A 17,651-nucleotide genomic window follows, 5' to 3' on the forward strand; every position below is an offset into this window, starting at 1 on the left:
TTTGTAATGAAATAAAGACAATTTGATTTACTCTTACAACCTACTATATACAGGTCTCTATGAAAATGTAACGAACATTTTATTCAAATATTGTACATTTTACATATTGACATTGCACACGGCCTTGCAGTCTCTGGTAGACTTACATTAAAAATGTACATATTTACAATCTACAAACATACATACAATCACTCTTCTTACACAACTATAATTATAACACATAATTTGTTGTACTTATGAGGTAAAAAGTGGACTTCAAGAGGATTTTAAGTTAAAATGTGAAACAAATAAAGCATTGTAAGTTGTAAAAAATAGAAACAATGATCATTGGGCATTTAGAAAAAACACATTTAGAAAAAAAACAAGTACACTAGTAGATTTAAAGATTATAATATCTGTTTAGGGAAGAAAAAGATTAAAGGTTTTTCAAAATTGTTGTCGTAAGGTAACAAAAATAATCATCTAATAAGGATAGGAAATATTAGGCCTACTTGTTAATCTCAATCGTTACTTAGTTTAACAATACACAAACATTTACTCATGGTAAAATACTTATTAAATCTTAGTAGTATTCTTTTGTGTTTCAGTCTCCTCTCAAAAAGTGGTAACTATTTCACTTGGAAAATTTTTTAAGCCATCAATTAATTGTGGAGCAAATTTAAAGTCTTAGTACGTAGTTTTGGACATGTTATTTTGTAAAATTTAATGAGTGTGATGATTTTAAAGTAAAAAAAATATTTTGATCGTAACGAAAATTACCTAACTTTCTTTAATCCAATAGGGAGTTTTTAAACATATTTTTTCACATATTTCATTACCTACAGGATTTAAACTCTTGACATGCTTTGCATAACGTAGTTTAACCAGTTAATTATATTCGAGGAACCAAAGGGACATGCAGAAGTTTATTGGTTTTTGTAGGAATGTTTGATGTTTTATGACATTCTATGACCGTTAGTTTAATTTACAGAGTCCATAAAGTCCCACGTTTCTTCGTTTAAGACCTCATTGGAAGTCCTACAAAGCCTTAGAAGGTTCTTGGACACTCAAGGATGTTTTAAAAGATTGATCTGAAGACTATAAGATATCCAAGGAAGTCCTATCAGGTCTTACAAGGATCTAGAATTTCCTTGGAGTTTTGTGAAGGTTCCAGAGGTAACTCGGGGCGAAGTCCTAATCTTCTGCCTCCAGGTCTCCACTACAACTTCTTCCTCGCTTGGCCAGCTGGTGGCAGAGCCCTGGAGAAGCTATGATGTCACCCAGGAACACACTGAGGATGTAGAACTGCTTCTTGCTGTCTGGAGAAGTCTTGTATCGACTGTAAAAATAAGGATTGGTAACAAATGTTAAATTTCACGAAAATAGATCAATTACATGCTAACTCATCAATTGAGTTATATCCAAAAATAGGACATGCGTAAGTGCTCAAGAAATATTATTGAGTCAGTATAAATATCCTAAATACTTAGAAGAAAAATGTTTAAAAATTAAAACTCCACACATCTACATGGAAAAAAATCTAAATGGTGGACCCCAGATGATCTAATGAAAATAAATTTGTTAATGCAAATTTGTAATACACAGGAGGCACACTACTTTGAATCGATTTACAATCAGTAAAGAAACGTGTATACTCAATAGATATAACTGCAATGTTAAAAAATGAATAAAATTTTTCAAGTATGTATGTATGTATATTGTTGCCTCTGTTACACACTGTATTATTGTTACAAGTGAAGTTTCAGAAGGTTATTTTTGTTTGTGATTTGTAACTCTAAGCAAACAGTTACAAAATTATGTATTTCAGTTTTGGCAGTTCCGCGTTTAAACAGTGACAGGTGTGTTTATTTCCGAGTGGATTATTACAATATTTTGTTTACAATCTCATTGAAACAGTTATTTCATAAAATATTCAATCTATCACTACATGTTTCTAAATTACTTTTAGTATGCACTTAATGTTTATTCATGGTATACTGCAATTAAGCTGGTAAATCAACTAAATTCAAATTACAGTCTGTACACTGTAATACTGGTGAACATTTTCCAATTCCCACAACGTAACCATTACCACAACCTTTTCTTCCCTGCATATTCAAAGTAGCATTCTTTGCTTATTACCGTACTCCAGATAGCTGCAATTTCTCGCTAGAATCTCTCCTGCAATTAGGAAGTGTTTCGCAACGTTGGTGATACAATGGACATCACACTCGAATGATGATAAACAGGATGAGCTGAAAGAACTTTATCACCATTGTGGAATCAGAACACTTTCTATAATTAAAACGATATGCAGCAAAAACATTTAACTTTCTACCTGGAAGGGTAGTTTCATCATAGAAGGTTGTTAGTTTCTCACATTCTAGTAGACGAATTTGAAGTAGATAACTGTAATGTGTTAAGGTAGAAGAGATAAACTTATAATGAGCTGGATGGGTAAGAAGATATCTGTTGTAAAGATGCATAGGCAAAGTCTTATCTGACTACACTGAACTAGTAGTTAATATTCATACCAGCAGAACCTTACAAGAAGATTTCATAGTAAGTACACAAGTTATGATAAGCATCACTTAATACATTCTCCTAATCCATTGCATAGTTTTGTGATCTCAATTGACACATTGTAATCTTCAAATTTCCGTTTGAAAAGAGTTTCTGTTTTTAGATTATCTGTCCAGTTTCAAATTTCAAGCCAAAAGCGATGTTCTGAGGCAAAGTTATGGTTTCCATATACCTCCTACGGCTCTAGGATTACGTTCAAGACATACAACTGTTTGAAAAACCTCTAGCTCATTTTCAGAGGACGGTATTTCTTTGAAACCCACTACAACGAAAGGCACTGTTCTGAATATAATGTGACTCTAATGGACTGGTATGAAGGTACTGGGACTCTAAGGTACATCTAACGAAGATACTACGATTCTAAGGTACATCTAACGAAGATACTGCGACTCTAAGGTACATCTAACGAAGATACAGCGACTCTAGGGCACATCTAACGAAGATTCTTCGACTCTAAGGTACATCTAACGAAGACCCTGTGACCCTTAAATAAATCTAACCACAGACAATGGAAACTTTTGTATTCCTAGTCTATGATCAAAAGAAGATACTACGACTCTAAGGTACATCTAACGAAGATACTGCGAATCTAAAGTACATCTAACGAAAATACTGCGACTCTAAAGTACATCTAACGAAGATAGTGCGACTCTAAAGTACATCTAATGAAGATAGGGTGACCTAGGGATGAATTGTTTCATAGTTAAATAAGTGTGCGAGTTAGTTGATCTAAGTTATTCTTATGTTACTCTGTGTATAAGCTTGTAAATAAATATGAAACAATAAAGATTTTCTGATTTCTGATTTCTTAAATACATCTAACCACAGACTGGGGAAACTTTTGTTTTCCTAGTCTATGATCTAACGAAGATACTGCGACTCTAAGGTACATCTAACGAAGATACTGCGACTCTAAAGTACATCTAAAGAAGATACTGGGACTCTAAAGTACACTAACGAAGACCCTGCGACTCTAATGTACATCTAACGAAGACCCTGCGACTCTGAGGTACACCTAACCACAGACTATCGAAACTTTTGTTTCCCTAGTCTGTGATCTAACGAAGATACTACGACTCTAAGGTACTGCAGCGGAAATACTGAGACTCTGAGGTACTTCTACTAAAGAATATGCACAGTCAAACAATGTTCAAAAAGTACATTGAATAAAAAAAGGTTCGAAAGGCACTTTGAAAATATATTTTAGATTATGTACTACTTCAGGAGTTCAGGAGCCTTTCAGTGTAATGATTTCATCGCAAGATTTCAACACCCCAGGCTGAAGTTGTGTACATGAAAATGTGTTTCCAGTTCAAGACACAATCTTTAAATTTTGATCCACTTTCGAGTAAATGTCCTAAACATTTACCTGAAGATGTGTTCCCAGTCCAAAGCATGATTATCAGTCTTCCTCCTATGAGCCAGTTGCGCGTAGTGAGCGCATACCCTCTCGTACACACAGACTCCTTCGCCCATCTCAGCCACGAGCCGCTTCTCTACCTCTGCCACGTCCAGCCCAGGTGCGTCCAGGCCCAGGGAGTGGATGTCGCGGGTCTGGCGGGTACTCGCCCCAGCGGCCGACCGGTAAGTCTCTGGAACATCAGGGTGGATTAGTGAACGTGGAAAGCAAGTTGTTTAAGGATATTATTTTACGTTACAGTTGGTAAAACACACAACAAAATAAGTGAGCAGATCCAGCTAAAGGTGGAAAAATCTCAAAAGTAAAAAACACAGAGTAGAACTTTATACTAGTCAAAATAACCCAAACATCCTGAATGAAAACCATAGACATTAAAAATTGTAAGTGGTGCCTCACAATTGGAAAAATGTTTACTTTATTGAATGGAGTCATGAGTTAAGATGTCAAAAATCTATTTGCAAAAGTAATTTGGGGACTTATCGACACATATACTGTATTTACGAGATGGTAAAACAGCAATAATAGGAAAACCCATTTTGATCGCAAACTATTTGATAGCTACAAAAAAAGTACGAAATAAAACTACCTTAAGAACGTTTGAAGAAAATCATACAAAGCTTTCGTGGTTATGTGCTCACTGTATTCCTCAATTCCTGCACTTAAATATTTATTTGAAAGTCCTAAAAAATACAATTTAATGCATTAGTATATATTTTTAAGTTACGATAATTTTAGACATTCTATTTTAAAATCAGTATCTGGTAACTATCACCGTATTGATACAGTACTATGGTAAATAATTTAAAAAATGTACAATGCTCAATCATTTACAATCGTATTTCCAAATTTCCTCGTAAACGCTAGTTATTGAAATATGAATCATTTATGCTGAAATCTTGAAAAATACAAACAACCACAAACATGCAAACAATGCAAACAAATCATACATTTGATCAGCAATTAATTTCCACTCCTACCCCCCAGCGAAAAGCTACTTAAATTTAAATCTATTCCAAACTCTCGAAACCGAAACCGATGCACACTTCACAACCACACACTCCCAAGTTACACCTGAATCTCTGCATCAGATCTCGTCCACCTGTCCACATCAAAGCAGACCAATGTACCATTTCAGTGTTTGATCTCAACATCAAGATTTTACATCTGTCCATCCGTCACATTATTTACATCACATATAATACTATCAAGATCACACGGAATTTGACTTTCAATTTGACTCTTTGAGCTGTGAATCTTATCTTGGTTATTAATTCATATCATGATATTCACGTTTAACGTTTCCCTTTTGAAGTGTTTGTTTAGTAACTCAACAAGAGTTGGCTTTGCCAATTCCCGGTTTTCCCGACGGCGCAAACGATTGATGTATGTTTTCCTTACTTTGAGTTCGTAATTGAACATTCATAAGTATAATTTGGATGTCAAAGGGTTTCGTCAAAATATTTTACTAAGGGAAGACATGTGGTGGATGTACTCGAGGGTTTCGCGTTTAAATTATTAATGATTAAATTATTAAATTAAGCATTTTACACGTTTCAAACTTATATTATTTTTGTATATGTTAGGCGTATGTTATCGGTTATCAGCAATATGTTACTTAAAATACCTGCGTTGAGTGGTATGTGTTAATTAATTACAGTGCATAACATTCAAAACAGTCCATCATACGGCCCTTAGACTCCTTGTATATAAAATAGGGACCCACTAATTTGTGTGATGCAATCGATTAAAATTGTTTACATAATATTCGTCAGAAAACCAGGACACCTAACAACAAATTTCCATACCGTAAACTGTCCACAAACAGCTAACTGAGTGGTAAGTTAGAACAGATGTGACAGAATGAGTTATTTAAGACAGTGAGTGGTTTGTCAACACAGTGACGTCACTTAAGGCGAGTCCTCACTCACACACACAAACACACATAGTCGGCTCAACTTTCACAGGTTACGAGTTACTACATTCCGCAGGCTTTGGTATGCTGCCTTACTGCACGTAGTTGTACGAACCAGGGCGAAAATGTACATATAAGGGTTCAAATATAAAGTAGGGCACTGAGGAACTAGGGCATGTATTTAAAAATAGAGGATTAAATGTACCAACTGGGGCACAAATGAGAACAACAGATACATCATGGGTTGTAGAGATACCTTACTAAAAAAATACCTAATATTAAGTATAGGTATCTGGTTATAGTGCTCATTTTGTAATGAGTCAAGCTTCAGGTTCGATGCTGATATGAGAAGATTTAGTGGCTTTTGGTTCACTGAACCCTCTTCTCTGCAATGTTGTTCTAAGTACTCACTCTTTTAATCGTTCATTGATCACTATTTTTCTGCTCTACAATGATATTCTAGAAATACCACTTCGCATCTGTTCTGCAATGTTGTTTTAAGTACTCACTCTTTCACTCTTTCTATATTTCAATTTTTCAATCTTTCTCCCTTTCACTGATCAATATTTTTTCTGCTCTACAATGATATTCTAGAAATACCACTTCGCCTCCGCTCTGCAATGATGTTTTAAGTACTCACTCTTTCACTCTTTCAATCTTTTAATTTTTTAATCTTTATCTCTTTCACTGATCAATATTTTTTTCTGCTCTACAATGATATTCTAGAAATACCACTTCGCCTCTACTCTGCAATATTGTTTTAAGTACTCACTCTTTCACTCTTTCAATCTATCAATTTTTCAATCTTTCTCTCTTTCACTGATTTTTCTGCTCTGCAATGATATTCTAGTAATACCACTTTTCCTCTGCTCTACAATGATATTCAGGGTATATATTTCGTTCCTTCCACTCTGCAATTATGTTCAAGGAATATAAATCCTTTTCTTCTAATCTTCAATGATTTTTAGGTATACAACTTTTTCTAAACTCTGCAACTTTGACTTCGTTAATTTTACTTGTTTATGTCAAATGCTGTTACGCACTCTCTCGGTCCTTAAGGGTAGTATGGGACTTACACCATTCATCCATCCAGGACCCACTACAATGATGTTGCTGGAATGTCAGTGACTTTTCCTCCGCGATGATTTTCAAGGTCTTTGTACGAGAGTTGACAGTTCTCGTCACACCATAACTTTCCCATTCTGTTGCTCCAGGGAGTTATTGTCCTGTGACGCTATTCAGCTGTTAAGTCCTGCAGGAGTGGCACGTGACTGCCCACCGGAAGTGCAATGATTGCGTTGCTGTTTCCGGTCTGGATTCTATCGTCTCCTGTGTCTGCACTTTCCCGAGGAAATCTCTAAACGAGGGGATTTTTAAGTTACAAGAAACGAGGAATTTTCTTCAAATGGGAATTTGGTGTAATATTGGAGTTACTGTTAAAACAATTAATATGAGCTCATTTAAAAACCTCAATGTTGGTGAAGAACATAGGATAGTATGTATAACCCCTGGGAAGTGGTTCGGCATCTTCACAATTTATTTAGCCAAGCGCGTGAGTTATGGAAGTTATTGGATAAAATATGATTTCTGACATGGAAAGTCTAAAATTTTAATGAGTAATGAGAATAAAGTAAGCAAAGTTGTCAGAAGGTATAATTGGTATTGGAAATTAATTATGTGAGTAATGGAAACATAGTTTTACTAGATTATCAACTTAGGAATGGCATACTCCTGCCATCAAATTTTTTAAACTATGAAATCCACCAATTTTTATGGGAATATGTAACTTATCGCATACTTTAATAGCACACTTCAGTATGAAATCTTCAGCTATGGAAACTTTATGGTAAAAAATTTAGGGTGGACTAGCTGAAAAGACAGCGAGACCAAATAAAACCAGTTTCGTCACTTGAGTCATTTTTTCGGCTGCTGTAAGGATCAAGGTCATAGATCAAGATATTTTATACTCAGTACAATCCGTTGCTAGATATGTACATGAGCTATCTATGTTGTTTATTTGTTCAGACATAGCTTTACTTGTTGGCCTTGTAAACAATCCGAAACAACATTTCTCTTCTAATTCTAACATTGTTATGAGATAGTATCAATAAGTTATTTTCGTGGTTTATTTTGGAGTTTTTTTTAAGGAAGTATCGTAATGAAGTTATGCAAAATTAATCCGTTGATGTAGACTTAAACAGAATAGATTATAGACTTTAATATAACAATTCAATTAAAAACTTATATAATGTAATGAATTTCGTAGATATAGCTTACAAAAGAAGAGTTTCGAGTTTTAAATTACAAAATGTTTTTTTTTAAAGAGAACCATGAAAACCCCTTGAACCTATATGAAGAATGCCAAAGAGAGCGTAACATAACCCTCCACCGAAGGTCGTACTGGAGTGGTCAGTATCCAGGTGTTGCGACAGGGATACCAGACCACTTGACCTGGATACGCTCCATGCTAGGATACAGGATAGCAGCTGGATGACAGGAGATAGGGGAGCGAGCACTTGGGACTTGGGTGCGAAATGCATCGAACCGGTTAAGCAACACCTGATATCATAGTGCAGGGTACTGAGGTACAGCGATCATAGATCATGTGGTAGAACACTGGGTAAATGTTTTGGTCAGTGGGAAAAGCTTTGAAAATGTTTGTCCAACTTTTGGAAATTATACTAAATTTAGCTAGGTGGCTGAGCAGTGCTGAGTAGTCAGATCGTCGCTGGTTTAACCCTGAGTTAAGTCAGTTACTTTTTTTTAGTTTCAATTCTGTACTGTGAGGTTTTTTATCATGGTGTTTTTAATCAATGGTCCTGGCTAAGTACATAAATATTATTAGTTACTAACAGCTTCTCTGGTTATTTCACTTCATTCTTACGCCGCCAATAATACTTGTGTACGTAAAAGAAAGAGTCCAGCATGCATTGGTATTTTTATTTAAAATCCTCAGTGATCTACATTTAGCAGTGGCGGGTAACGCGGTTACCAACAGCCAATTATAATTAGCAGCCTATATTCGAGGAAACCTTTAGGGGTACTTTTATAGGTTGTTTTTATATTTAGCGTTATTATGGCAATAATTTTTGCTTGTTGTTCTTCAGAAACACTTAGAGCTAAGCCTTACATTGGGTTGGAGGGTAACTAGTTTGACCTCCCTGATTCTATTTTAATTTAAATCCACCAAAGTAACTAAAACTGTAGCGAATTTAAACTTTCTATTTCCTATAAAAATCTCACAATCCAACAAAACGAAAAAATCCTTACAAATGTATGAATAAAAAAGGTTGTTCTGTCGGGAAATATCCTCAGCGTACACACGGCATTTAAAATGCAGTTGAAATGTCATGGACACTACCATTACTAAAAACTATCTTACGTAATTGCTACTGTAAAAACATCTAATGGCAACACAAAACGATCTCCTAGTGCAATACGCATGTCGCAATCGTAATAATTTGACGTTGCACTTACAGGGCAATCCAAGAGATAACCTCTGTAATAACATATCTGTATATGAGGCAAAGTCTAGGGGCCAATCACATTACGCCAGGAAAACACAAACGGATTGCTATTGCTGAGGAAACTCTAGCGTCTCAAGGATGTTATCCTAAACTCCAAGTAATGTTTGTCTAATTATCTTGCATTTAATCGTCTGTAGTTAGCTGGCAGTTTAAACTGAGTTACAAATCATTGCTGAATGCTGATTGGGTATAATTGCTTTTACGTCATGGTTTAATTACGTGGTGACTTGAGATTTTAGACACGGACTCTTGCGTTTGTTGGTGTTCTAGGTTATAAAACAACGCTTGCCATTTGGTTCAGACTAAATTGAGTTACGTTTAGATGAACTTTGTTTCCAAATAAAAATCTGAAGTTCCTGAGAGAAATCAGTATACTAAACAAAAATTGACCCAGCAATTATACGTGATCATTGGGATTTTAATCAATGGACCTATCTAGAAATAACTGCCAATCTTAGTCAGTAATATAGCGATCATAAATGGTTATTTGATCTTTGATAAAATTACACTACAAGTTTGACTCCAAATTAAACGTATTCACAAAAATGGGTTTTAACCAAATCTTTATTGACTAGTGGCCAGACTAGAAAGTTAAATCCAAAAAGAATATGTTGTCGTTGAGGTGCTGTAAGATATGTACAGTATTTAATACTTGACAGGGCCGCGTTTTGAACTTCCGATTTAGTACTAAATTAATTAAAAACTAAAAACATTTCATGAATAAACCGTAGTCAGACTACGATGGTATGCCCCTATTAACCCCTATTTTAAGGAAGTCATGCTATAGACTATACAAACAAAATGATAGTGTTCAGTAGCACTAACAATACTCATTTTCCTACAGTTACCTAACAATGTACATGTTCTCTCAGTGATTTGAGAAAGCAAAGTGTCCAATTCGCTCATCAGTGAGACAATGTTAACATTGTCTCACTCTAATTACTTTGTCTCACTCCAGATTTGCAACGTGAAGGCACGAAATAGTGAGCGCGTAACATGCAGGCAACGTCGTATGCGCGCGAAATACGTTGGCAGCACTGGCTGTAAATCAGCTGGTCAGCTGTTGTACTGTTGTATTTGTCACTTCACATTAAATGTTATATTAAAAAGCACTTCTGTGTAAAAATAGGTTATGTTTCTTCACCAATTTATTTGTTTTATGGTAACTGTAGGAAAAGTATAATGTGCAACTCGAGTTCAAAGTACAATTGCCTCACTCGAGAAACCATTCCTCACTCGCCTACGGCTCGTGAGTAAGGATTTCTCTCGAGTGAGTCAATTGCTTACTTTTCTCACTAGTTGCACAAATAACTATTGTCTTCGTTTTAAAAGATATGCGCCTCGAACAAATGTTTATTCTAAGCAAAACACGTAACCGTGAATATTAATAATAGTTCCCAAATAACCAGTACAGATTACGCATAACCACTGTTACACTAGAACATCTGAACAAATCAGTATAAGCCTTCACACAATTATTCAACAGGCGTCCTTCAGCCATACCATTATGCAGTGAGGTAACCCTATTTAAATAATTACACAACCGGTGGATCCCACAAGGAAGCAGATACCTAAGTCGCAGGAAGTAACCCAGAAGTAACAGTTGCAGTAACCAGTTACTCCGGAAGAACTGGACGCACGGTTGGTCGGGAGGCGCGCTGAAAGTAAAAGTGACCTTGTGAACTAGGCCGGTTACATAATTCTGTGCTTACTCTGTGGCCTACGTGGTCACATTTCATACTCTGTGGAGAAACCCGGGCAAACAAGTGTGTAACCGTTCTGTATTTGGAACAGTAATGCAGTGGAGTCGGGATTTGGTAATGAAGAAGGACAAGTTAAAAGTTATGCGCAAGCATTAATGGAAGATTTAATCCTATGCAGTTAGTACTGGTTTTTGAATGAAAAAGTAAGTTTTGAAAATGCACAAAGACAAAATTCACATAATCATATTACTGTATTACCACAGCGATTATCTTAGTGATTTGGAATCAAGTTTCTGTCCTCTACTATCCTTTAAAAATAAGAACTAAAGTGGAATGGAGAGATCCTCTAAGTGGAATGGAGATCTTGGCTATTAACTAAGATCAGCAGTTTCTTGTGGTTTCAGTCAAAAACCAGCTACAAAACGCCAACATATCAAGGATAGCTAGGGGCATTTTCGAGCTATCAAAAAGCTACTGACTTTTCTTAGGCTGGCTTCCTTTCGACTGATATGTGAGAACTATAACCTCTCAACTACTCAGATTTTAATTATTTAACATTCAGTGGAATCTAGAGCAACTTTACACCTCCTAAACATATAAATATACCGTTTTATTAAAAAACAAATCATCAAACACAAGCCGCTTGTATAAGAAAATGTTATCCATTGGTACCTTATCAAATTTATCCCATGGCAACTAAATAATCCAGTAAACGTGCCTTATCACCCAACAACTTACGACTTAACATGTAACTAACAGTTCGTCGACACTACGGGGTCAATACCACATAAACTCCAACAATCTTACTATAACTCCATGTCAATCAGCTGTTAGCTGTAGACCTTTCCATTAGACTTCTGGGTCTTATCTGATTTAATAGTCCTGAGGAATAAATAGGCCTACCTCACTACTATAAATCGACCTCGTGGTTGAAAAAATCTAAACACTTCGAAAGTAGTATTTCAAAAAGCGATAACCAAAATGTCAGCTGAGATATATGGGGAGGTCGCTGCCCCTCTAGAGCTAGACCGTGGATGATCGGGGAACAAAAAACACCAGACGATACCGCATTAACCCCACAAAAGATCCGAGCCCTTCTTGTTTTTGTTTGATACAAGGATTTCACCCGTGCATGAACACAAAGAATAAACAGGTGGATTCAGGGTTTGGGGCTTCATGGTCAGAATCGGAATCTTGAAGAATTTGAAAGATGAATCTTGATGTGGTCTGGCTAATAAGATGCACATGCATTGGGATCAAAGTAAAAATGTAAGAGCAAACGAACGAGAAGAATTGGAATCATAATGAGACTCAGATTATAAAGAACAATAAGGACCAATATTGTAATTACACTTTGATACTTAGATAGAGGAATAATCGTAATCATAATTATAAAAATAACCTAACCAGAACATTGTGAATAAGAAGTGAACTGATTATTGTACTTATGAAATTATGAACAATAGGAATGAAAATAAAAATTAAACTTGGGAAACTTTATCTGAAGCAATAATACCCATAAAAAATATCCCTACTTGTGTATTTTAAACTTTTCCAATAAATAAAGGAATTCAAAACATGTTCTGTGTGGAGGCTGTAAACATTCATTTACTATAAATTGGGCGATCCATTTTATGTGTTTAGGATGCTTATTGGTTAAAGAACGCCGGTCGGAGAAACTCTATTATTATTTAAGAACTAATACTTTACATTGGAAATTATAATTTCGACTCAAAAATCAAAGAGAATGGTTTTTAATTAGTTTGTCTAATGGATGAAGTAAATGGAAGTTATGTTAAGTTAAATGGTTAAGGACGGTCACAAATAAAATTATATTATGGGTTAAGTTTTTATATAGGTTCACTTAGAGTTTTAAAACAATATCAAGTGTGATTTCAAAAGAAAATATCCATTTATTACTGTTGAACAGTTTTTAGAGGAAAGAGTTCTTCAATACAAAGACAGTCAATGTTGTCTCCGATATGTATTCTTTTTCGTTTAGAGATTCTTCTTCTTACAGCTTTAGGCTGACTAACAAATCACGAGTGATGGAATTGTCATCTATCTGAAATCCTTTTCAATGGACTTTTCACGCCAATATCATGTTGGAAAGTGTTAAACAAACACTCAAAGATTTACTAATGAGTCATAATTGGCTTACATCACATGACATACTAACACGCTTCAGAACAACGTGCCTATTGTTTCACAAAAAGACAATAATGCATTCAGCTTGTTTTGTTAGTAAAGCTAATTGAAGGTGTAAAATGTATAATGGAAAGGTATGAACGTGAAGTTTAAGTGATCAAAAGTGAAGTTTAAAGATCCTACAAGTTGTGCATGTGAATGGAGTTGAAGTTTACACATGTGAATTAAGATTACTCTAATAGTCTTTTAGATGGTATATAGTTTTGTATTGGTACATATAATGTTTGGCCTAATCAATGGTAAGCATTGCTAAAAAACTATATACGAAACCCAAATTTACTCTTAAATTATTTACGTAACCCTCATCGGTACAATTCATACTGTATGTCTACTACAACCATATTTTCACCGTAAAAATGCTTGTGTTCTCTAAAGTGGTTTGGTAGATTCACAATCATGTTATATGTTACTCTAAATACTTTACACTACTAACAAGAAATAAGCCACTAGATTCAAATTGATGCTATCGTTTGAAATAAACATCGATATGAATAATTATCAAATGGTTACAAAGGGATAGCTTATACTTTAGCATTCAATCCATTTTCTATTTGAAGGAGAATTGGCAATGTTTCATAGTATTATTATAGTGCTTCATCTGTTATATTAGCAAGTCTATACGCGATACGTATGATTTTCCCCTTACAACATAACCGGTTACAGTTATGTCATAGCCCTGCAAAGATCAGTATAGCTTTAACAATGCTGCTTCAATAGCAATAGTCAATGGTTGTACTAGTAAAATTTACTTTCGAAAAAAATCATGCTTTGACAAAAAAAAAACAACCTGGACAAATAATTTACTTTTCAAAACAAATTCGTACTTGTTTCCAAACAAAAAAATCAACTCACGTGGATTCAGCGCGTAGCTCAGCTGTTTGACGAATCGACTGATCCTGACGGCAATAATGATGACGGGGAACCCCACAAGTTGTACGGGGAGCTCAAAGCCCCCTCTTTGGGGACTGGGGGCCGGCATGGCGAGGGGGGCCGACCCCAGTACCAGACACACCAGTACCGTCCGTAGCAACATGGGCGCACCTGGAGAAAGTTGAACACCGACTGAGGTTCTAGTCTTGAGTGATACTCTGACTTTCAGTCACCCCCTCCCCCACCCCCTAGTCATGACTATGCATCACTTGCAAGTGTGGGGTCGAGGTTCTCACGTAATTTTAGGGTCTAATTAGAGATGTCGTTAGCCACGGGGCATGACGGGCGAAATGTGAGAAGGAGTAAACGTTGAGAAGAATTTGATTTCTGGTTGGGTAGAGACTTGGGGGAGATTAAGCATGTACATGGGTTTAAAATTTGAATAAGTTTTTCTGTGTTTTTTTTATGTGCAGCTATAATTTTGTGCAGTTTCCCTACAGTTTTAAAAGACATCACTGAGAAAATATTTTTCGTTACTTGGATTGTGCATTGATTTGGTGAAAAGATCAACAATGTAGAGACAAATACTCTAAGGATGAAGCAATTTACAAGTACATGAAGCCTATGTAAGGGTTTTACTTTTTCTCACCAACTTATTTGGATTGAAATTGTTTTTTGAGGTAGTTGTCTCTTGTCGCAACACGTGAAGTATAAATACATACACACATGTCAAGCTAAGAGCAATAAATCTGTACTTGTTTAATGTGCTGTGGCTTTTTTCCTTTTTTCCCCTTTTACATTTTGGCAAAGCAAGTTAAAATATAGCCGAACCTCAATAAGTAGAAACAGTTTATCTTTGATTTTATAAGTGATTTTTTTTATTGTAATCTCCTGCCACAGATCAAACTAGCCATGTAGGGATGGATTTAATTTTTTAGAAGGAGTGTTTTTTTTTTATTAACAGGTATAACTATTGACCCTTTTTGAATTTAAAGATATATATTCGTTTTCGTTTAATGTGCTATTTTTAACGATCACACATAGCTGAGAGATTAATTTCCTTCCTGTTATACCAAACATTTCTAAAAAAATATATAAAATCAATGGAGGAAGCTGTAGATATAGCAGGACAGAATCTCCAGTTATTCTTTGTCCAAACTATGAATTTTAAGATATCGTTAAAATCTTTAAACATTTACCAAATTTTATGTGTCAATATTTTAATGAAACTAACGGGTTTCGAGAAATTTTGCAGAAAATATTTAAAATAGCCACCATTTTGAGACGGTTGAAGAGTTTTATTCTCAATATTAAAAAAAAATATCGGTCAACAGGATGAACATTTTTACAGAATATCATAGCTGTAGCTTATGATTGTATTTTTGTAAAAAAAAAATTCAGGCAGACGCTAAACCAAACGAGATAGCACATGTGTTTATGTAATCGTGTTTATTTCCTTTGACCCAATGAGTCGCGTAACTTATGACGTAAATTATTTCCCTACCTTTTTGAACACTCTGTATAGTGATATTGTATTTTTAATACGATCCCCTAACAGTTTACACAAAATTTTGATGTGAAGACATTGATTTTGAGTATTTTTATATTAAATAGAGTAAACTTTATACAGATCGAGCTCCCGGTGTAAGTAATATATTAGTACTTTGTTTAGGGTTTTGTTTTAAAATTTGTACACTCTTAAGTGGCTGTAACTTGTAGTTAAAATAATAGAAATACAGTATAAACAAAAAAAAACCACCAGTATTATTTTGTTTGTGTGTAGTATTATATTATATTATATTATGTAGTAGTATACCAGTACCAAATTTTGTTTGGAGTGATATTTTTGTACTATCTTCATGCAATTGTTTGATCAATATTGTCGGAAATAATTTAATTGTTGGGTTATGTTTTGTTATTTACAAATATATGAAAACCTATATAAATTCCAAGAAACTCCATATTTAATTCTTTTGTACCCTCCTCCCTCCTCCAAATTATTTTAAACAATAGTTTATTGCGAAATATATTTTGAGTTGAGTTGTGCTTTAGTTTTTAAAGATAATTAAAATATTTTTTTACGTAGAATCTGAAATTGTATTTGTTGTTTGTTGCATGGCCATTTTTCTCTTATTTATGGTTAAATATCACAGATTTGGTTATACGAAGTTTTAAAATATTAGTTTCTACTTGGTCGTATTTCAAAAATAAAATAAAATAACTGGTTATTTATCAAATAAGGAACTAACGCAGGTAAGTTAAATTACTCACTTATAAATATCCTTAAATGTCTTTATATGACTCATAAAGATGGTAAAAATAGTAACAATTATAAGATACAATTATGACTAATCTTTCTGCTGGTCTAAACTTATATAATCCTCAATTTACCAAAACATCTTCTCCCATCAAAACAAAACACAGACGCCATTTTATCCTAGCACCTACTTTAACGAGTAAAAACTCAAAATGAAAGCTATATTAGTTTTACACATACAACCGTCACACAAAAAAAATATATTTACATACAATTGTGATTTTGTGTGATTTTTGTGTGTGATTTTGTGTGTAATAGTAAACTCAACAGTGACACATGAACTGACACTTCAGTAACAAAGTGAAGCCCACTCTAGCTACACCTAATATAACCCATCATTTGATTATCATTTTACACATGAGTGTTGGCTAAACCATCACTTGATATCACTTTACGCATGAATGTTGTTTAACCCATCATTTACACATTTAGCCGCACTCCGCAGATTGTATCATACATTAAGGTAACTTACAACCTGTCAATTACACTTGTAATTCGTAAATGGAAAGGTAATATGGTCAGTGAGCTGGTCAGTTGTAAACAGATTGTGAACGGTTGAAAGCCGTTTTGTGTACTTCATTAGGTTTATTCGATCAAACTCAGGTGATTGGGTAAATGTTGGTAATGAAGTGTGTTTATGTTAATGTGTAAAATGTAATTGACGGTTTGAGTTATTTATACCACGGAGGTAATGTAGGACAATTTATTGTAAAGGTTGTTGAAACATGTTACCAGCTAAAAAAATTGTGAAAAATATGATCCATAAGACTTGATGTAGGTTCACTTGTCGAAAATACTTTTTTTTCTAAAGTAAGTATAGTTAGTTTCTACTTCAATGAGAATTTCGTAACAGTATTGGCAATTATGCAAACGAGAACACATGCTACTCTCGAAAATATATAGCAAGTATTACACTAAAGACGTTTGCTATGCTTTTTAAAAACTTTGCAAAGCAATAGGCCTAAAGTATATTAGGCTATTGTAATTCTTTTACTGAGTTAATGTTACAATAATTCTAGTAGTACAATTTGGGTACGAATACGATTGTTTAGAACCTTATTAGTATTATAAAACTCCTTATAAAACATGTTTTATTCCATAATGGTAGTTTCTTACTTGATAAATATGCTTT

The 17,651-nt window shown here is 34.6% G+C and overlaps 1 protein-coding gene across 1 annotated transcript; it reads right to left on the bottom strand.

Moving 5' to 3' along the window:
- Positions 1-827: 827 nt before the first annotated feature.
- LOC128993429 (uncharacterized) lies at positions 828-14,459 on the bottom strand. The gene is made up of 3 exons (XM_054417318.1): positions 14,185-14,459; positions 3,932-4,154; positions 828-1,318 (listed from the first exon to the last, which is right to left on the bottom strand). Exons 1-3 carry the CDS (start codon positions 14,363-14,365, stop codon positions 1,174-1,176), a joined length of 549 nt encoding a protein of 182 aa, XP_054273293.1. The 5' UTR covers positions 14,366-14,459; the 3' UTR covers positions 828-1,173.
- Between the last annotated feature and the right edge of the window lie 3,192 nt (positions 14,460-17,651).

The sequence above is a fragment of the Macrosteles quadrilineatus genome, unplaced genomic scaffold (genome assembly GCF_028750875.1).
Source record: "Macrosteles quadrilineatus isolate MER2022 unplaced genomic scaffold, UCM_ALF_1.0 Scaffold_4__1_contigs__length_99947679, whole genome shotgun sequence".
Classification (NCBI taxonomy): Eukaryota; Metazoa; Arthropoda; class Insecta; order Hemiptera; family Cicadellidae; genus Macrosteles; species Macrosteles quadrilineatus.

Coding starts and splice junctions, on each gene's coding strand:
- LOC128993429 (XM_054417318.1), bottom strand. CDS start 14,365: ATGTTGCTACGGACGGTACTGGTGTGTCTGGTACTGGGGTCGGCCCCC. Junction 4,155..14,184: donor GAGCTACGCGCTGAATCCAC/GTGAGTTGATTT, acceptor CTGATGTTCCAG/AGACTTACCGGTCGGCCGCT. Junction 1,319..3,931: donor GACTGGGAACACATCTTCAG/GTAAATGTTTAG, acceptor TTATTTTTACAG/TCGATACAAGACTTCTCCAG.